Source organism: Bombus terrestris, chromosome 7 (genome assembly GCF_910591885.1).
Source record: "Bombus terrestris chromosome 7, iyBomTerr1.2, whole genome shotgun sequence".
Lineage (NCBI taxonomy): Eukaryota > Metazoa > Arthropoda > Insecta > Hymenoptera > Apidae > Bombus > Bombus terrestris.
Window position 1 is genome coordinate 18,839,603 of NC_063275.1, and position 22,845 is coordinate 18,862,447.

Sequence of the window (22,845 nt, forward strand, 5' to 3'; positions counted from 1 at the left end):
ACGCACGAATTTCTATTACGAAGGGAAGCTTCTCCGTGTGAACTGTGCGACCTATCACGTACAGGGCGACACACGATTCTAAAACGTAGAAAATTAGACAAACCACGCACACAGATTCAAAATTCCCAAGGAACACAAGGAAATACTCAGTTCGGGACAAAGTAGAGAGAATTTCCCAAGATTTATCAAATTTAACAGACGTATGAGACGAGATCAAGATATAAGCAAAACCGCTGCTAATCACCGTGTTGTCAATCCAACACGTTATAAAATACAGCAAGAAGAAAAGTACGTAGATATTTCTAGAAACAGAAAAAGGAGAACGTAGCGAAATTAATGTTCGAAATAGCTTAAAAACACAAGCGGAATGAATTTAATGTAAACTTTTATCCGCGTATATAAATATATATATAAATATAAATATTTATACAAGGAAGAAAAAACTGGTGGCAAGCTATCATTAATAGCTCGGAATCTGGAAGTAGTACATTTAGGTATACGCCACGATCACTCGAATCGATCACGAATCACAGATAATAGTAGCGGGTGTAATCTCACCCCAGTTCGGATATGAATCATAGACCGCGACGAAGATAGATGAGAATGAAGACGACTGTTATATCTGACACAGGAAGACAGGAATCTTCGTCGTAGCCGTCACTTGTTCCCTGTCGCACAATGCTGAAATAGTATCCCAAGCGCACTATTCCATTGTTGCGCACCCTCGGCGAACACTATTCCATTGTTACGAGCCAGATAAAATGGCAACGTGAACATATACGGACGAAAATAGGCTTGGCAGCCAGGAAAACATACTATGCCTCTTGTCATCTACGAATCGTCATTATTCGTCTTCATTATCAATATCTACCGCGTGCTTTTTCTTCTTCCGATGGGTTTTAGATCGAATTTTGATGGTTTTATACGAAAATCAGACTTTATCTAGGTCAGGAATTTCTAGCGTGATAAAACTAATATCATTAATGAAGTTTTGCAAGTCACGAATTACAAATTATCAATCTTAATAAGTACTACTTCGTAACAGTAACAAGTTTCGACACACGCAAAGGGAAAATTTATAAGCGAACTGTACAATTTACAACTAAAATTCTAATATTGTTAAAAATGTTTGCGCAATGAGAAGTACCAAATACTTAGTGATAACCAATAACTTGTCATTTGTTAATACATTAATATTATTAATTAGTAAATTACTGTATAAAAGTGTTCGAACCGAAAATTCGCGAGCATTTTCTCGTGATTGTTAAAAAGAATCGGTCTCATAAAAATCATTTTACGCAGATGAATCATAGAATATATTTCGTAGTAAATACATTTTTAGTCGAAATAAATTCTAACTTTTTAGCTTTCTCTCGTTTTATTCTACACAGAAATACGCACGAATTCATCTGATACGCGTCCTACTTTAAATAGTCAAATCAGAATCGCCGCAGCTAAATATCAACTACAAAATTAGGACCTGCTCCAATACTTTACGCAACAAACGTTCAACCATTTCAATTAATCACTTTATCACTCGATCTTGCCAAAATTCAGTCGCTTCTACAAATCAAAGCACGAGCAAACAAATTTTTGGATTTCACACGTTTCACTCGAATAAATTCGACTCGAGCGTTAGACAGATCTCTAACCACTCGCATTAATATTCTTATCGCTCGATCTTTCCAAACTTCATTCCAAACTTCGACCAACCCCGGAAATTGAAGCACGAGCAACCAAATTTTTAGATTTCGCGCGTTTCATTTGAATAATTCGACGTCAGCATTAGACGCACTAACATTCTTATCGCTCGATCTTTTCAAAAGGAAATCGAAGCACGGAACAATCAAATTTTCCGAAATATTTCGATTCTATTCGCGATTCGTTTTACCCACGCATCGGGTGATAAGCATCGAACATGACATGTAATACAACGATAGCCGTGCAATAACAGATTAACGATAGGTAATTACGACGAATCTAATCGCGTCGTCGTAAGAGAAATACATCTAACTGGGCCTGTTGTTAGGTTCGAGCACGGCCATGGCGGTAGGCGGCGCGACCCTGGTGCATTGCGGAGGACCTGGAGGGGAGGACAGACCGGCCCACCTTGCCATTCCCTCGGGAGCCCTGGCACCCTCGTTGAACGCCGCTCTTGGATCGAGCCTGAATTCCAGCCTAAATTCCAGCCTAAATTCTACGTTGGGCAGCATCGGTGCGGCGGCGAGCGCGGCAACCGCCGCCACGGCCGCGGCCACAGCCGCATGGCCGCCAACCTTATGGCAGTACCCCGCGGCGGCCGCGGCTGCTGCAGCTGCAGCTGCAGGTGAGGCCAAATCCCCTTCTCTCCTTTTATCGTTTTTACCAATTTTTCCCGTTCGATGATAAATACGTTTCTCGGATTGTCTTTTAATTTTTAATGAATGGGGTAGTGCATGTTTCTTTGAAACACATGGAAATGTATGATTCTTTTTCGAAAGGTTAAAGGGGATACGCTACGTTTTCTTCCTTTCTGTCCTTCTCGGAAAATTATCTTTTTGTGGGTAAATATATTTTTTCGCGTTATCTGCCAGTATACAACGTTTTTTGATAATAAATAATAATTTATCTAGAGATAAATATATCGATCCCTATCTATAGATTTCTAATCAACGAGGAGTCAGAATAAAGTAAGAAGCGAGCATAGGTGAATCAGCAGCGTATTTACAATTTTCAGTTATTTGATCATTTTCTCGGCAGAACCTTTAACATTTAGCCAACCGAATAGGGAGATCTCCCATCTGTAAAGTATATCGCTCGTGGCCGAACGATAAGGGGAGATCTCTCTTTTTGACCTTTGGAACGTGTTTTCTTTTTTTGTTGTTATCATTAGTTATTGTTTACCTGGAATTGTTCCGAATTAATTGCATCATTTTCTTTGCTTTTATAAAGTACAGTATATAATAGAATACATCAATTTAGCGGTGTTAAAATTAATTAAAAAGTTACACTATCAGTTACGACTAAATAAAATTATATTCGAACGATACCGCATTGTAAAAAGATACTAAAGTGCATTATGAATTTTTAATTTCACGTTCAAGTCGTGTTATTTATCTTTAGACATCTTTAATGTTTTTAATTTTACCTATATTTTTTATACGTTCAGTATATACTTTCAGTTTGATATATTGCATAAATAACATGTAAAATCGTTAAACAAAATTATCACCGTAAAATATAATTGACCACTTAAATAATTTTTAGATTTTTTTATTTTTTAAATATAATCCTAAATACTTGGAAAAATGCTCGCTGTGACACGCGCGGTTGGCTAAATGTTAAAATGGTTAAAATTTCATGCTAGGTGTACAAGTTAGATTTGGCAACGATGTTTCTGTTTCGGAAAATAGTAGTTCGTAGTATGAGTCATAAAAAGAATGTCACAAATGGTTATAGCAAGGAGTCTGGCAAACTACCCTTAAAGTGAATCTTTGGTTTGTTTATTTTTCTTATCTAACTTGTCTCGCTCTACGGGAGACCTGCGTCTATAACCTGCAACTACGGGAATGTTCCGTAGCAGATGACTGGACCAAATGTAAATATTACGGGCATACTTCATGTACGGGTCATCGTTCTATACATGTCGTGCAAATAGCTCAAAAGTTGCGGGAGCTTGTTTACATTTTCGATCCAAAATTCTCGAACGTAGATCGTAGGTTAAGGGAGAAAATTTAAACAGCTACGCTAAATTTCTTTTCGTCGCTTTTATCACTTTTTGTTCTTAGTACGAAATATATTTTGAATTGTTAATGTGACATCGTAGTATGTAATGGCTAGTAGTTAAAGGTGGTATGCATATTTTCTTATTTTCTATCGTTTTCGTCGATTAATACCTTAACTTTTTAATTAATAGTTTTTTTTAATGTTAATTCGGCTTGTTACACAAGCTACGTATGAGTTTAATGAAAGTTTCATTTCAAGTGAAAGAAATGGTATCACGAATATTGATAAAAAGATGCTTTATAACACGACTGTTGAAACTTCAATATACTCTGATAGAGTGGAATGAAAATTCATAATGCGTTAAGGCGAAAATTAATCTTATGCAAATAATTGATACCACAGACGAAACACGATTTCGGATTTATTTATAAATGCCACGTTAATAATCAACATGTGCAACAAACTTATTTACTTACGTTAATAATCAGCATGTATAACGAACTTATTTACTTGTAATTTACTATTTAACGGGCGTATGAATTTATCAATTGCGCTTTGATTGTTGATGCATCGGCTATAAACAAATATCAAAACCAGAGCAGAGAACGATTCGTTAAACTGTCATTCTTACACATTCCGTTTCTTATCATATTTAGCACGTTCTGTTTCTAAAAATGTTAATTTTTATTTCTATTCGCTATTAATATTACCATAAAACATTTGTTAATAAAAATAGACTAGAAATAGCAGAGTTTAGCTAGGTATGTTCTTTTAATGTATTTTATTAAACTCAATTGCTAAAGATCGATCTGCTATTATCTTAAATAAGACACAAAAGATAGTCATCGAATAATCAAGCATCATGTACATATAACAGAGAATCTATACAAATGCTCGCGTTCGAACTTGCGTAATTGGAAGTAAAGGGGAAAGTAAAAAGCTAGCCGTTTGTCGAATTTATCGTGTGCAGTACCGGCGCGGAGCTTTGCCCCGATTCCGCGAATTAGCAACGTTACAACCAACCCGCTCGTTTTTCTTTTTCGGTTAATTCTCCGGCGGATTGCGTGGTGGAATAAATCATTCCAGTAATCGGATATTTATTTGCAAACCGGTGACCGCCATTTAGTTAAGCCGTGCAAATCTTTCGGTACTCGATGCGTGAACTGGCGCCGCATCGCGTTCGTTGAACGCGTCGTACCTCCCGTGACATCGAGAATATTTTCCAAAAAGTCGTCACCATTAATTTCGTTTATTCGAGCGATACAAAAGTAACCATTGCAAGTTCGAAAAGGGAAAGTTTTTTTCAGAGATATTTTGTACTCTCTTGGATCGCATTTTTAACATTACGGTCAGAACAATCAGAATTAATCAAACTGAATCAAAATATCAAAGTAAAATCAACTCGACTATTCGTCAATTTTTCCACTTTATTGTATCAGTACATGATCGATGTTTAATTCTAAAAAAAAAAAAGATAAAATAAATGAATAATCCAAATTTTTCAGTGAAACTCAAGGTCTATCTAACAGAATGTACAGAATGTTATTCGATCAAAATATTCGTCGTTGCCTTCTATTACTTTCAACCATCTATCAGGCAAGTGATGAATTCCGTCACGCAAAAATCCAATCGTCAAGTCATTTTTCTATCTCATTCGCTAATTGGAAGTAGATATATTGGATATGACGTGCTTTACGGGTAATAATCCGAAGGAGTAATGTCTAGTGAATAAGCTAGTTGTTGCAAGATGCATTTCAACAAATTATAAAGACGTTATAATTAAAATTAAAGACATAGTGTCTTTTGTCGTAGAGACAGTGCATGGTCTAGTAGAGCCTAATACATATTTACTTTCATATGAGCATTTATCATAACTTTAAAATAGTGTTTGCAACATTATTTTTCCCCGCTTTTCAATTCATGATGTTGATCAAATAATTGATATTTATGCTTAATTGAATTTTGTACATTTTGTACATTTTGTACATTTTTAGTTTGCCTTTGTGTTCTGTTGTGTTTTTACGTTTATTTTGAAGGATCGTTGTGTCTGGATTAGATACTGATCGCTGTCATATTCTTTGATTGAACGTTCGCGATGGATTTATAAAATGGCGAGGCTTTTGGAAATTCAATTAAACTCGTAGTTTCCAAATCCGAATATGTAGTATTAATTGTTTCAAATATCTTTTCTTGTCTTATTGCTTTTATTAGTGAGCAGCATGATATTGGATTTAGCTGGTACTTCGATTCATCATTCAATTGGATTTTTTAATTAATGTAGGTAATCTCTTAAATTCATACATTTAATTAGAATTAGAAGATCCATTTACGATTTTGAATTTAAAAGAGCTAGAGAATATACGATTCTTTATTCATAAGATTTTTCTAATATATGCCGTATGCGTTCTAAAAAACGCTATGTTGCTAACTTTTTCAAACATTGATCTCTCAATAAATTTTTAATCTTCTAATTCGAAATTCATTAAAAATAATATTCATCGATGTTTACCGAATAATTCACGTATCTATAAAATTATTCTTCAAAATTCCTTTTTAAATTGTATTTTATATCATCAATAATATATATCACTTCGCAAACGAATCGATTAATAACAAATATCTTTTCTTGGAATTAAATACGAAATAGAAATCAAAGTTTTGTCGCGGTTTCGTTGGAACATATATATTTTCGAACAGCGTCGAGCGCGATTTCGGGTGGAATTTCACCCCTGTTCGGAAGCCTGGCCGACCTCCCTCGGTGACCGAGTGACATTTATCCGAATAACGAGCGTCTATATTCGCTTTGCCTGAGCATTCTCGCGCCATCTAAATCATTCACGATGTTCTGCATTCAAATTGTCGATTTTCTACTCTTTGCTCGTCGTTTATTTCGACCGGCTGTCGATTTTCTTGATCGCCATTGAAGAGACGCGAAAAATCCTTCGGGCGCGTTTCGTGTCTGGTAAAAAATGGTTTTTAATTTGGCCCGACAGCGAAGTATCGGGAAATCCTTCGCAGAGGAAAGATTTGAAATTTGCGGGCAATATGGAATACGAGAATGGAAACGCTGTTGTAGAGATTTTATCGTAGACGGTATAAAAACGAACGAGGTTTCCCATTTGAACGAAGAGTGCGAGTTGTTCGAATCTTTTTTCCCCCCGCTATTTTTCCTTTTCGTAGAAATTTGTTTTATACACCTTTGTATCGCACGAAAATTAAGATCTTCAATGGAATTTTCGAATATGCAAGAGATAGAACCAGAGTAATTATAAAAAATTGCAATTGGGGAATTGTCGTATTTGCCGCGGTTCATTCACGCATGTATCGTTAAATTGGATACTGAATCAAAGAGAATTTTTGTTCACGTAATAAAGGCTTTGCATTTGATAAATTTTCCACATTTCTATTAAATTATATTATATGAATTTTTTTTTTTAACGAAATATTATATTGCAATTTCTTTCAAAATTTAAAATTTAAAAGTCAATGTTAATTAGGATTAATTAAATAAAAATTGAACAGAAGTAAATTTCATTACAGTAAAGATATCTTTAGGAAATTCATAATATTAATCTTGATATTTTAATTTCAATTCATTAATTTTTTAATTCACTAAATTATGTTACAGCGATGCCAATGGAACCAGTTGGTTTTCCCCAAATGGGTGTTGGTCTCCAAGGTGGTTTGCAGCTGGTCAGAGATCCAACTACAGGTCACCTTCTTCTTATTCATGCTGCTGGTATGTTAGATGGAAAATATACATTAAATACAATGTAACAATTGACATAAGGATAATTGAGTATACGTATGAATGTTAAAAAGAGTTCAGTTTCTCGAATAATTTAACACGAGGTTTCTAACACACAAACTTGATTAGAGGTCATTTGAAAAATTATAAAATTTCTAAATTTATCTAAGATCCTATTTTTTATAAAATTTAATCGATTTTAAAAACGCGTAAAACCAAAAATACCAATTGAACATCGTATCATGCTTCTTTTCCTCTAGAGAAATTGATCTTTTTCAAAAAGTTATCATTCAACGATTCTAATCAATGATCCTACATCGAAGTTTTAACTTTTAACTCGTAATTCAAATTGTGAATATTATATAACTGTTGCACAGGAATTATTAATTATTTTAAGTACATTAAAGGAACTCGAGCCACTGTTGCATTTATTTAAAAAATATAGTATCCGGCTCGCATTTTTGGGGAATAAATGAATTATAATTCACTGTCATTAATTTCCAATTATTTTTTTAATAGAAGCTTTCAACCGAGAAATAATTTACTTAAAACGTTAAAATTATTTTCGTTTAATAAAGGATTTTAGTCGGAATTTTTAAGCCAGAAATGCGTTAGGAGATTTGATTCTGTAGAAAATGACAGATACCTATGACATAGTTAAATGTGATGCGTGAAATTAAAATACGCGTGTAATACACAAGCCCCTTCTACGTTTTTCTTTTTATCTATTTCTATGAAGAAAACTCTTTCGCGTGTAAACCACAAGTAAATACTTTTGCATAAATTCCGCTTTCGTATAACACGAGTTTTTAACAAACTTGTATAATTACATGAATTTTCTTTGCGAATCTATTTCGCAACTAAAAAATATAATATAATAAAATATATATTATATCTTATAATTTAAATATCTTTGAACATACATTGAATTTAAATTTATATTCTATATTGAATTTAAAAGCTATATCAACATACCTGAGAATTACAATCGATACTCTCAAAATGTTTTGTTGCGTCGCGAGCGAAGTAATTTTAAATGTCAGAAGAAAAATTCTGTGCATGCAGAATGGCAAGTGACCATTTATTTGTTTCTATCGGATATTGCATACGTTTGTAAATTGATAACAACAAATAGTTATATATTTAAATATAACAAAATATATAATACATAATACAAATAAAAATATATAGTATAAATTTAAAATAAATAAATTAAAAATTTAATTTCATAATTAAATTTTATTAAAATTTAATTTTATAATTAAATTTTATTAAAATTTAATTTTTAAATAATTAAATAATTAATTAAATTATTAATTTAATAATTAATTAAATAATTAATAATTAAATAATTAAATAATTAAATTTTATTAAAATTTAATTTTTAAATTAAATTTTTAATTTAAAATAAATAAATTTAAAATATATAAATTAATTTAAAAAAATGTATGTTAGGTTGTCCGAAAAGTTTCTTTCGTTTCATGAATAACAATTTCTGTTTTATATTATTTTATTGAATTATAGGTGATTCATTTCGTTCTATTTCTATTATTATATTCGTGCATAATTCAATAAACTAATATAAAACAAAAAACATTTTGCGTCTATTATTTCCTTATAAAACGAAAGAAACATTTCGGACAACCTAACATATACGACAAACGGAAGGCTGATAATTTTAGAAAATTTTGGGTTGCTACAACAGAAAGTGTCAGCTAATTTTTGGTTCTATAAGAATTTAATCTATAACCATTTTCCGTTGACTGTTCCGGAAGAGTAACTTCTACCTGCGATAGTTACCTACTTAAGAAAATCTCCTTAGTGCTTTCTTGGCATTAATCCTAAGTTTCAGTAATGCAATAAACCTTTCCTCTCCTTCCCCTTTTTCCTTCCTTCGAAAAAATTCTAATATTTATTGGCGGCGAGCAGCAGGGGGTAATATGAAGTTCTTATCAACCAAAATCTTAAACCTGACCCAAAATTAAAATTTTCCAGGAATTACCGAGACTTGAATTATCTTCTAACTATTCTTCTTTTTCTTCTCGGGTTATTACTTATTTTAATATTACTAAGTGCACACTTGCTTATGCCGTGAAACTACAGAATATTTCAAACAACAGTCAATAATAACCGTCTAAAATTAAGTGTCGACCGAGAAAATTCTATCTCAGCGAAATGTATCCAAACAACGGAATGTAATTTGGTAAGTTTTGAGAAAAAAGAACATAAGGGAAAAAGTAAAAATGATATTTATAAAATTCAAAACTGAACATATTTCGGAATAAAGGGAGAATAAATTAATGTCAAATATATTTCAATCATTGTTGAAAATCATACTAATGATACTTGTTCAAAATCAGTAGGAGAAATGAAAAAATCAGTTTTCTTTATAAATGTAAATTCTGCATTCTCAATTGTTCAGAATAAAATTTCTAATATCGAAACACGAAACTAAACAATAATCCCATGATGTGCAACGTGCATCAGAAGGATTGTTTGCTTCGAAACAAGTGAGCTAGTAGAACATCGATGAAATAACATTCTACTATTACTAAAAATATCTAATATTTACCTGTTGTGAATTCACTTTACACAAATAATCTATTTACCATTGATTACTAAGATTGCCGTGTAATCCTTATTGCATAGAATCACCAGAGAAATAATCCCCGTAAATGCAGAAATATTTCGAGAAAGGTCAAAAATGTCATAAAAGCTATATTACGGTCACAAGCACACCATGATGCCCAACGACCATTATGCGTTTACCGCGCCAAATAGTTTAGGCACCAAATAGTCTTTGTACTAAATTACATGGTGTATAATAAAATATTAATCCTTAGAGGTGGACGGCGCACGGCTAGCGCAGACGATCGCTGTGGACGGAATACTTTTTCGTTAGATTGAACTTATTGAACACATACAAAGCAAGTTTATATACAATAAGCAATGTCGAAGTTTCGGAATATTGTTTTAAACGTCAACTCGGCAAATATAAAAATTCTATCCTAGAAAATATATATCATGTACAATAAAACGTACAACGGAATATTTCTGAAAAAAGAACATGAAATTTTCTGTTCGCAGAACAAATGCAACAAGCCGTGGTGTGGCCAAATTATTCGAATCACAACAACGGAAACGTCGCGCCACCGCCTCTTCTTCTTCCTCCTCCGCCGCCTTCGCTTCAACTTCTTAGCGACATTGGAGGCGCAAGGCTAGTTCTTACGGAAAGTAAAAGGAAACAGCAAAGCACCTTACCTATCGTGAAAATAGAGGCAGATTGCGGCACCAGCCCTACGACTATAATCAGTAAGCGATGTGATTTTTAAAGTGAACTAATTATTTTCTAATTAAATTATTGACGGCATTGAATGAGGAAAAAATGATCAGTAATTCTTTTCTGTTCATTGTTATTGTTATAGAATATAAACAATTCTAAAGTCGCAAGCGAGTAGATACGTGTCTATTTAAAAAATTTCAGAAAATCTTTCTGCTATGAAGATAATTAAAATAGATCAAGTGCTTGAGCAGTAACGAAAAATACATTCTCGAATGATAATTAAAACTAAATCCTCTATTGCAAAAATACATTTACGTGTACTACGTACGAACTATCGTATATATATATATAATTTCAACATTTCTTATATAAATATTAATCAAAATACTAGCAGAAATACACGTATCCAAAGGAGATCGTACTGTAATCAGCTAACAACATTCACATGCAAAGATTCATCGATCGAATGGCTTGCTAGATAACATGGAAATTCTAAATCCCACAGCGTCAACAGAATCAACGAAGGCGCTCCAGACCGTAACTTCGATGACTGGAACTCTTGTACCCGATGCACCCCTGGTGACCACGTTGCACTATTACCCTCATGCGCCTGCATTAGTTCAAATCAGCCAGGCCGAACCAACACACTGCAGATCTCAAGTAAGTCCTCCATTTTTTTTCCTGTTTCCGCTTCTGTTCATCGCTTTTCCTCCTTTCATTTTATTCAATTCGTTTCCCTATTGTCGTTATACTCTATTGCTTTTTCCGTATCTACGATAGCATACGAAAGTATTGAAACACTAATAGAAACCTTTTATGAATATATTACGTGCGTTACACGAAACATTTTGAAATTTCATTGGCTCTATAACGAGACTATCATGGTTAAATTGGAAAAGTTCGAAATAAGCCTGAAACTGTGAATAGAAATTACAAGATATTTAGCGCAATCACACTGTGTATGTGTTTGGCGGAGATCATAAAAATATTTAAGCAGCCGATTAAATATTCAGAAGATCGATTCTGAAGTCTGAAAATCGAGTTTATTGTGAAAATACTTAAATGAAATACAGGAGTAAATAACAATTAATAATTAATAACAAATAATAAGAATAATTAAATAAACAGTAACCAATTAATAACAGTAAACAATAAATAACAAGTTTTGTGCAGTGTCTAGCTGAAAATCGAGAATCGATTTTCAACGTCCTGAGCTACCGATCTTTCTCCGTCAATTTTTAATGTTTTAAATAATTACTCTCTGGGGAGTTCACACACACACACACATTTTTCTATGGTAAATGACGAAATACTTTCGTTAACCGCTATATGTTTGTCAATCGTACGTCGAATCGAGCATAGTGACAAGAGAGAAAAGCAAACGTAGAGGAGAGACGACAGTAATTATGCCAAGCTCAGGGCGCGGTCCAACCGTTCGCATAATGCGGAAACGTTGTGGCACATTGTATTAATCATGCGCAAACCTATTTGCGTCGCTATCTGCATAGATATTACTAACCAGCTCGTTGTTGACCCTGCAATTTCTGGAACGCTGAACGTTTCCCGTTGGTTCGCCCGACGCGGTCTTTGGTTTGCTTTTCGTTGGTCATTTATCTGTTACCATTTCTATGCTTTTCTATTTTATTATCTTTCTTTCGAATCGACGTTTTATTTTATATTTTGATATTTTTCGATTTTTGACGTGATTTGTATAGCGGAAGAGTATGGCTATATGGCGCGTGGTATGGTCACTCGCATAATTTTGAATTTTCTTGATTCTGAATAATTTCGAGATTTCGATAATACGTATAAAAATCGATAGATTTATATATAACATTTCAATGGGCAGAAATTACCATTGAAACAAAAAAAAAAAAAAAAAAGAATTATTGCCTATAAAATTCCGATTAAAAATTGTTTTTTAATAAAAAAAAGTAGCCTCTATTAAAGGTTACTCTTGAATAAGTGGTAAAATTTCTTGTTTAGAAGTTTTTTGGTTTCTTATTTTCGTCTATATAGACTATCTAAAAATTACACCTAATGCGAGATTTCTTCCAATACTATCATCTTTTAATAATACTATTCCCATTTATAATCACCTTAAACACTTGATTTAATAGCAAATATAATTATAACAGAGTTTGCGTTTATTTGATTTTACTGAATTTTAAAATAAAACGCATGTATCTATTAATGTGAAATTTCATCCATGATGTTTTAACGTGTTCTTCTTTAGTACATTTAATTGTTAGAATTAAAGGTTTCAGAGGTAAGGGTTAAAATTTTTAATTAATTTAAAATCGGGTATATCGCATAATTAATCTCTCTTCTACAGATTCTTCAAATTTCGTACATGTCACAGAACTACAAAAAACATATTTCTTTCCTTCCTCATGTTTTTCCTCGTGATTCTCCTTCCGTGATTCATGTCTGAAGAGTGTTAATCCTTTGTGCAAACAGAAGAATAAACTGTCGTTTATTCATCAGAAAGTGCGTTACTTCTCGTTTATTCTGCTTTCTTACGACGTTTTACTTTTTCTAAGTAGAATTTCAAAGAGGTTTTCAGTCGTGGACTACGATACCGTTTATCTTTCTTTTTTCTATCGCTTCTTTTCTATTTTACTGTTCTTCTTTCGTTTTACGTTTCTTTCCTTGCATTGTCGATTTCTTTTCTCGCTTCTTTCAATAAGCCTCGCTCTCATTTTTTCACTTCTTCGTAAAATTGGTTTCCTTTATGAAATAATGCACCTTATGGTTTTTTTTACCAATTTCTTTTACGACGTGTTCTTCCAATTGAATTTATAGTTTCTGATTAATTACTTGTTGTCGAACAAGGCATATATATATATATCTTTCTTAAATTAGTATATTGTTAAATCAGTATATTGTTTCTGTCAAAATTATATTTTGACGATTCTCATAAATTTTATTATTTCCTTTTCTAAATGAAATTACATGAGGGAATTTGTTACAACTATATTAATTGACACTAACTGATAAATATTTACAATTGCATTATGTAGGTATAATTATCAAATAATTTTAATTACGACAATTTTTTATATTATATTTTTTTGTATTATATTTTGGTTTTTTCCATATATCACAAAATCTTCAATTTTTTAAATGAGTTTAGAAGTTCATTTATATTATTAGTTAGCATTCAACACAATATTTCAATTTTAATTTGATTTATGAAACTCTCAACTGTAGTTGAGATTGAATTTTTTATTAACATAATGAGCAACAATAATGGTCGAATATAGATTAAGAACATACACAAATATTTATGTTATTCCCAATATCGCTACTAATTACGTTTCTTGCTCTGAATCTCTCGTAATTAATAATCTTCGTCCTGTATTGAAATTGCTGTTCAAAATGCGATATCGTGTACAGAATATATATCGCAGATATCGAATGTAAACATATTAATATCAATTCTGTACTTAATGCAGAATAATAATAAAACATAAGAAAAAATATATAGAATTCTCTCGTTTGATCTAATATCATAATATTAAAATATGTATTTTGAATACCTACTTAAATTTTAGATAATTTACTATCTAGTATTTCCAATTTTTCTAAATATCTTTTTTTTCCTGTAAATGAAAGAAAAATCTAATAAGCTTTTTTGAAACGCTTTAATTATGTAACACATACTATTTGTTTCATAGTTTGTTTATTATTTATAATTGCTTAAACCGCGAGCATGGATTGTTAGCGATATAGAAGAATGTAAAGTATTTTAGGTACATTTTCATAGTCTTTATATCAAAATTTTGCAACCTTCAAATTTTCTTCTAAAATTTCTAACAAAAAACTAATTATCGAAACATATTCTTCTCATTGGCATTACGTTTTCTGATTATATAATTAGATTACTATAATTAGAAGTAAAGGCTGTATCAAAATGATTCATATATCTATCAATATTACTTTCTCGCATGTTGAAATTATTTTGCTATATCCACATCAATATAATTTATTATATATTAAATATTAAATATTAAATATTGGAATAATCCTTTGAGTGCTGAATACGTCGCGTGGAAAGATTCCGCGAGTATCGGTTGCAATCGTTCAGGACGGGCTATTTTTTTTTTGAATCAAACGTAACATAAATTGTATTTATAGATTGCATGTTTATAACATTCTTTTGAACTTTGAACGCCCGAAAATTTTCTAGCGAAAATTTTCCACAATATTTCTTACGGATTGTTAGTCAGTAAGCAAAACTTTCATTCGTACTTACTATTAGTAATTCTCCGCCCAGAGCGTCCCCACTACGGCAACATCGCACCTGTTACTCATAGTCAAGTTTTCGTACCTTGCTAGAAGCAGATCTGTTAGTTTCGCTCGTAACGTGGACGTAGTCAGAACGCTGTGCGACAAATTTTTGTGCGTCGTCATAATTCTCGTAGTGTAACAAGTGAACTCTTCACAAAGCGTACAGAAGGTAAATCAACTTTCATTTTTCTCTTGTTTCTTGTCGTTCGCTAAGAAATACGCGTGTATCGTTCATACGCTACTGAAAGAATCTCGCTCGCGAGTGAAGGGATGAAAATTGATAAACGCATATATATGTGTCCATAGTTCACGCGGGTAGTTTTCGCTGGTAGCATATACGCGTGCGTAGCACTCAAAGGGTTAAGTTGCATACTTATATCTGTGTAATACGGTTCTGTTTTCAATTGTAGCGATTTCAATGATCTTGATCGATTGTAGCGATCGAATATAAATTATCTTGTAAACTGAATTTTTTTTCAAAATTTATATAGAATAATTAATTATCGAAACACTTTCTTCTCATTGGCATTACGTTTTCTGATATAATTAGAAATAAAAGCTGTATTAAAATATTTCATATATCTATCATTATTACTTTCGCGCATGTTGAAATTATTTTGCTATGTCCACATCAATATAATTTATTGCAGCAGATAAATATTATATATTAAATATTAAATATTAAATATTAAATATTAAATATTGGATTAATCATTTGAGTGATGAATACGCCGCGTGGATAGATTCCCCGAGTATCGGTTGCAATCATTCAGGACGGGCTATTTTTTTTCAATCAAACGTAACATAAATTGCATTTATAGATTGCATGTTTATAACATTCTTTTGAACTTTCGACGCCCGAAAATTTTCCACAATATTTTTTACGGATTGTTTGTCAGTAAGTAAACCTTGCATTCGCATTTACTATTCGTACTTCTCCGCCCAGAGCGTCCCCACTACGGCAATATCGGACCTGTTACTCATAGTCCAGTTTTCGTACCTTGCTAGAAGCAGATCTGTTAGTTTCGCTCGTAACGTGGACGTAGTCAGAACGCTGTGCGACAAATTTTTGTGCGTCGTCATAATTCTCGTAGTGTAACAAGTGAACTCTTCACAAAGCGTACAGAAGGTAAATCAACTTTCATTTTTCTCTTGTTTCTTGTCGTTCGCTAAGAAATACGCGTGTATCGTTCATACGCTACTGAAAGAATCTCGCTCGCGAGTGAAGGGATGAAAATTGATAAACGCATATATATGTGTCCATAGTTCACGCGGGTAGTTTTCGCTGGTAGCATATACGCGTGCGTAGCACTCAAAGGGTTAAGTTGCATACTTATATCTGTGTAATACGGTTCTGTTTTCAATTGTAGCGATATCAATGATCTTGATCGATTGTAGCGATCGAATATAAATTACCTTGTAAATTGAATTTTTTTTCAAAATTTATATAGAATAATTAATTATCGAAACACTTTCTTCTCATTGGCATTACGTTTTCTGATATAATTAGAAATAAAAGCTGTATTAAAATATTTCATATATCTATCATTATTACTTTCGCGCATGTTGAAATTATTTTGCTATGTCCACATCAATATAATTTATTGCAGCAGATAAATATTATATATTAAATATTAAATATTAAATATTAAATATTAAATATTAAATATTAAATATTAAATATTGGATTAATCATTTGAGTGATGAATACGCCGCGTGGATAGATTCCCCGAGTATCGGTTGCAATCATTCAGGACGGGCTATTTTTTTTCAATCAAACGTAACATAAATTGCATTTATAGATTGCATGTTTATAACATTCTTTTGAACTTTCGACGCCCGAAAATTTTCCACAATATTTTTTACGGATTGTTTGTCAGTAAGTAAACCTTGCATTCGCATTTACTATTCGTACTTCTCCGCCCAGAGCGTCCCCACTACGGCAACATCGGACCTGTTACTCATAGTCCAGTTTTCGTACCTTGCTAGAAGCAGATCTGTTAGTTTCGCTCGTAACGTGGACGTAGTCAGAACGCTGTGCGACAAATTTTTGTGCGTCGTCATAATTCTCGTAGTGTAACAAGTGAACTCTTCACAAAGCGTACAGAAGGTAAATCAACTTTCATTTTTCTCTTGTTTCTTGTCGTTCGCTAAGAAATACGCGTGTATCGTTCATACGCTACTGAAAGAATCTCGCTCGCGAGTGAAGGGATGAAAATTGATAAACGCATATATATGTGTCCATAGTTCACGCGGGTAGTTTTCGCTGGTAGCATATACGCGTGCGTAGCACTCAAAGGGTTAAGTTGCATACTTATATCTGTGTAATACGGTTCTGTTTTCAATTGTAGCGATATCAATGATCTTGATCGATTGTAGCGATCGAATATAAATTACCTTGTAAATTGAATTTTTTTTCAAAATTTATATAGAATAATTAATTATCGAAACACTTTCTTCTCATTGGCATTACGTTTTCTGATATAATTAGAAATAAAAGCTGTATTAAAATATTTCATATATCTATCATTATTACTTTCGCGCATGTTGAAATTATTTTGCTATGTCCACATCAATATAATTTATTGCAGCAGATAAATATTATATATTAAATATTAAATATTAAATATTAAATATTAAATATTAAATATTAAATATTAAATATTGGATTAATCATTTGAGTGATGAATACGCCGCGTGGATAGATTCCCCGAGTATCGGTTGCAATCATTCAGGACGGGCTATTTTTTTTCAATCAAACGTAACATAAATTGCATTTATAGATTGCATGTTTATAACATTCTTTTGAACTTTCGACGCCCGAAAATTTTCCACAATATTTTTTACGGATTGTTTGTCAGTAAGTAAACCTTGCATTCGCATTTACTATTCGTACTTCTCCGCCCAGAGCGTCCCCACTACGGCAACATCGGACCTGTTACTCATAGTCCAGTTTTCGTACCTTGCTAGAAGCAGATCTGTTAGTTTCGCTCGTAACGTGGACGTAGTCAGAACGCTGTGCGACAAATTTTTGTGCGTCGTCATAATTCTCGTAGTGTAACAAGTGAACTCTTCACAAAGCGTACAGAAGGTAAATCAACTTTCATTTTTCTCTTGTTTCTTGTCGTTCGCTAAGAAATACGCGTGTATCGTTCATACGCTACTGAAAGAATCTCGCTCGCGAGTGAAGGGATGAAAATTGATAAACGCATATATATGTGTCCATAGTTCACGCGGGTAGTTTTCGCTGGTAGCATATACGCGTGCGTAGCACTCAAAGGGTTAAGTTGCATACTTATATCTGTGTAATACGGTTCTGTTTTCAATTGTAGCGATATCAATGATCTTGATCGATTGTAGCGATCGAATATAAATTACCTTGTAAATTGAATTTTTTTTCAAAATTTATATAGAATAATTAATTATCGAAACACTTTCTTCTCATTGGCATTACGTTTTCTGATATAATTAGAAATAAAAGCTGTATTAAAATATTTCATATATCTATCATTATTACTTTCGCGCATGTTGAAATTATTTTGCTATGTCCACATCAATATAATTTATTGCAGCAGATAAATATTATATATTAAATATTAAATATTAAATATTAAATATTAAATATTAAATATTAAATATTAAATATTGGATTAATCATTTGAGTGATGAATACGCCGCGTGGATAGATTCCCCGAGTATCGGTTGCAATCATTCAGGACGGGCTATTTTTTTTCAATCAAACGTAACATAAATTGCATTTATAGATTGCATGTTTATAACATTCTTTTGAACTTTCGACGCCCGAAAATTTTCCACAATATTTTTTACGGATTGTTTGTCAGTAAGTAAACCTTGCATTCGCATTTACTATTCGTACTTCTCCGCCCAGAGCGTCCCCACTACGGCAACATCGGACCTGTTACTCATAGTCCAGTTTTCGTACCTTGCTAGAAGCAGATCTGTTAGTTTCGCTCGTAACGTGGACGTAGTCAGAACGCTGTGCGACAAATTTTTGTGCGTCGTCATAATTCTCGTAGTGTAACAAGTGAACTCTTCACAAAGCGTACAGAAGGTAAATCAACTTTCATTTTTCTCTTGTTTCTTGTCGTTCGCTAAGAAATACGCGTGTATCGTTCATACGCTACTGAAAGAATCTCGCTCGCGAGTGAAGGGATGAAAATTGATAAACGCATATATATGTGTCCATAGTTCACGCGGGTAGTTTTCGCTGGTAGCATATACGCGTGCGTAGCACTCAAAGGGTTAAGTTGCATACTTATATCTGTGTAATACGGTTCTGTTTTCAATTGTAGCGATTTCAATGATCTTGATCGACTGTAGCGATCGAATATAAATTATCTTGTAAACTGAATTTTTTTTCAAAATTTATATAGAATAATTAATTATCGAAACACTTTCTTCTCATTGGCATTACGTTTCCTGATATAATTAGAAATAAAAGCTGTATTAAAATATTTCATATATCTATCATTATTACTTTCGCGCATGTTGAAATTATTTTGCTATGTCCACATCAATATAATTTATTGCAGCAGATAAATATTATATATTAAATATTAAATATTAAATATTAAATATTAAATATTGGATTAATCATTTGAGTGATGAATACGCCGCGTGGATAGATTCCCCGAGTATCGGTTGCAATCATTCAGGACGGGCTATTTTTTTTCAATCAAACGTAACATAAATTGCATTTATAGATTGCATGTTTATAACATTCTTTTGAACTTTCGACGCCCGAAAATTTTCCACAATATTTTTTACGGATTGTTTGTCAGTAAGTAAACCTTGCATTCGCATTTACTATTCGTACTTCTCCGCCCAGAGCGTCCCCACTACGGCAACATCGGACCTGTTACTCATAGTCCAGTTTTCGTACCTTGCTAGAAGCAGATCTGTTAGTTTCGCTCGTAACGTGGACGTAGTCAGAACGCTGTGCGACAAATTTTTGTGCGTCGTCATAATTCTCGTAGTGTAACAAGTGAACTCTTCACAAAGCGTACAGAAGGTAAATCAACTTTCATTTTTCTCTTGTTTCTTGTCGTTCGCTAAGAAATACGCGTGTATCGTTCATACGCTACTGAAAGAATCTCGCTCGCGAGTGAAGGGATGAAAATTGATAAACGCATATATATGTGTCCATAGTTCACGCGGGTAGTTTTCGCTGGTAGCATATACGCGTGCGTAGCACTCAAAGGGTTAAGTTGCATACTTATATCTGTGTAATACGGTTCTGTTTTCAATTGTAGCGATTTCAATGATCTTGATCGACTGTAGCGATCGAATATAAATTATCTTGTAAACTGAATTTTTTTTCAAAATTTATATAGAATAATTAATTATCGAAACACTTTCTTCTCATTGGCATTACGTTTTCTGATATAATTAGAAATAAAAGCTGTATTAAAATATTTCATATATCTATCATTATTACTTTCGCGCATGTTGAAATTATTTTGCTATGTCCACATCAATATAATTTATTGCAGCAGATAAATATTATATATTAAATATTAAATATTAAATATTAAATATTAAATATTGGATTAATCATTTGAGTGATGAATACGCCGCGTGGATAGATTCCCCGAGTATCGGTTGCAATCATTCAGGACGGGCTATTTTTTTTCAATCAAACGTAACATAAATTGCATTTATAGATTGCATGTTTATAACATTCTTTTGAACTTTCGACGCCCGAAAATTTTCCACAATATTTTTTACGGATTGTTTGTCAGTAAGTAAACCTTGCATTCGCATTTACTATTCGTACTTCTCCGCCCAGAGCGTCCCCACTACGGCAACATCGGACCTGTTACTCATAGTCCAGTTTTCGTACCTTGCTAGAAGCAGATCTGTTAGTTTCGCTCGTAACGTGGACGTAGTCAGAACGCTGTGCGACAAATTTTTGTGCGTCGTCATAATTCTCGTAGTGTAACAAGTGAACTCTTCACAAAGCGTACAGAAGGTAAATCAACTTTCATTTTTCTCTTGTTTCTTGTCGTTCGCTAAGAAATACGCGTGTATCGTTCATACGCTACTGAAAGAATCTCGCTCGCGAGTGAAGGGATGAAAATTGATAAACGCATATATATGTGTCCATAGTTCACGCGGGTAGTTTTCGCTAGTAGCATATACGCGTGCGTAGCACTCAAAGGGTTAAGTTGCATACTTATATCTGTGTAATACGGTTCTGTTTTCAATTGTAGCGATTTCAATGATCTTGATCGATTGTAGCGATCGAATATAAATTATCTTGTAAACTGAATTTTTTTTCAAAATTTATATAGAATAATTAATTATCGAAACACTTTCTTCTCATTGGCATTACGTTTCCTGATATAATTAGAAATAAAAGCTGTATTAAAATATTTCATATATCTATTATTATTACTTTCGCGCATGTTGAAATTATTTTGCTATGTCCACATCAATATAATTTATTGCAGCAGATAAATATTATATATTAAATATTAAATATTAAATATTAAATATTAAATATTAAATATTGGATTAATCATTTGAGTGATGAATACGCCGCGTGGATAGATTCCCCGAGTATCGGTTGCAATCATTTAGGACGGGCTATTTTTTTTAAATCAGACGTAACATAAATTGCATTTATAGATTGCATGTTTATAACATTCTTTTGAACTTTCGACGCCCGAAAATTTTCCACAATATTTCTTACGGATTGTTTGTCAGTAAGTAAACCTTGCATTCGCATTTACTATTAGTACTTCTCCGCCCAGAGCGTGCCCACTACGGCAACTTCGCACCTGTTACTCATAGTCCAGTTTTCGTACCTTGCTAGAAGCAGATCTGTTAGTTTCGCTCGTAACGTGGACGTAGTCAGAACGCTGTGCGACAAATTTTTGTGCGTCGTCATAATTCTCGTAGTGTAACAAGTGAACTCTTCACAAAGCGTACAGAAGGTAAATCAACTTTCATTTTTCTCTTGTTTCTTGTCGTTCGCTAAGAAATACGCGTGTATCGTTCATACGCTACTGAAAGAATCTCGCTCGCGAGTGAAGGGATGAAAATTGATAAACGCATATATATGTGTCCATAGTTCACGCGGGTAGTTTTCGCTGGTAGCATATACGCGTGCGTAGCACTCAAAGGGTTAAGTTGCATACTTATATCTGTGTAATACGGTTCTGTTTTCAATTGTAGCGATATCAATGATCTTGATCGATTGTAGCGATCGAATATAAATTATCTTGTAAATTGAATTTTTTTTCAAAATTTATATAGAATAATTAATTATCGAAACACTTTCTTCTCATTGGCATTACGTTTTCTGATATAATTAGAAATAAAAGCTGTATTAAAATATTTCATATATCTATCATTATTACTTTCGCGCATGTTGAAATTATTTTGCTATGTCCACATCAATATAATTTATTGCAGCAGATAAATATTATATATTAAATATTAAATATTAAATATTAAATATTAAATATTGGATTAATCATTTGAGTGATGAATACGCCGCGTGGATAGATTCCCCGAGTATCGGTTGCAATCATTCAGGACGGGCTATTTTTTTTCAATCAAACGTAACATAAATTGCATTTATAGATTGCATGTTTATAACATTCTTTTGAACTTTCGACGCCCGAAAATTTTCCACAATATTTTTTACGGATTGTTTGTCAGTAAGTAAACCTTGCATTCGCATTTACTATTCGTACTTCTCCGCCCAGAGCGTCCCCACTACGGCAATATCGGACCTGTTACTCATAGTCCAGTTTTCGTACCTTGCTAGAAGCAGATCTGTTAGTTT

General features: G+C 32.9%; 1 protein-coding gene across 9 annotated transcripts in view; it reads left to right on the top strand.

Moving 5' to 3' along the window:
- The window catches only part of LOC100645596, a 356,587-nt gene that overhangs the window by 303,733 nt on the left and 30,009 nt on the right, over positions 1-22,845 (top strand). For all 9 annotated transcript variants that reach the window (XM_048407495.1, XM_048407498.1, XM_048407500.1 and 6 more), the window contains 4 exons: positions 2,030-2,326; positions 7,334-7,444; positions 10,541-10,765; positions 11,242-11,396. In XM_048407495.1, the coding sequence (XP_048263452.1) occupies positions 2,030-2,326; positions 7,334-7,444; positions 10,541-10,765; positions 11,242-11,396 (788 nt within the window). The remainder of the gene's footprint in view (positions 1-2,029; positions 2,327-7,333; positions 7,445-10,540; positions 10,766-11,241; positions 11,397-22,845) is intronic.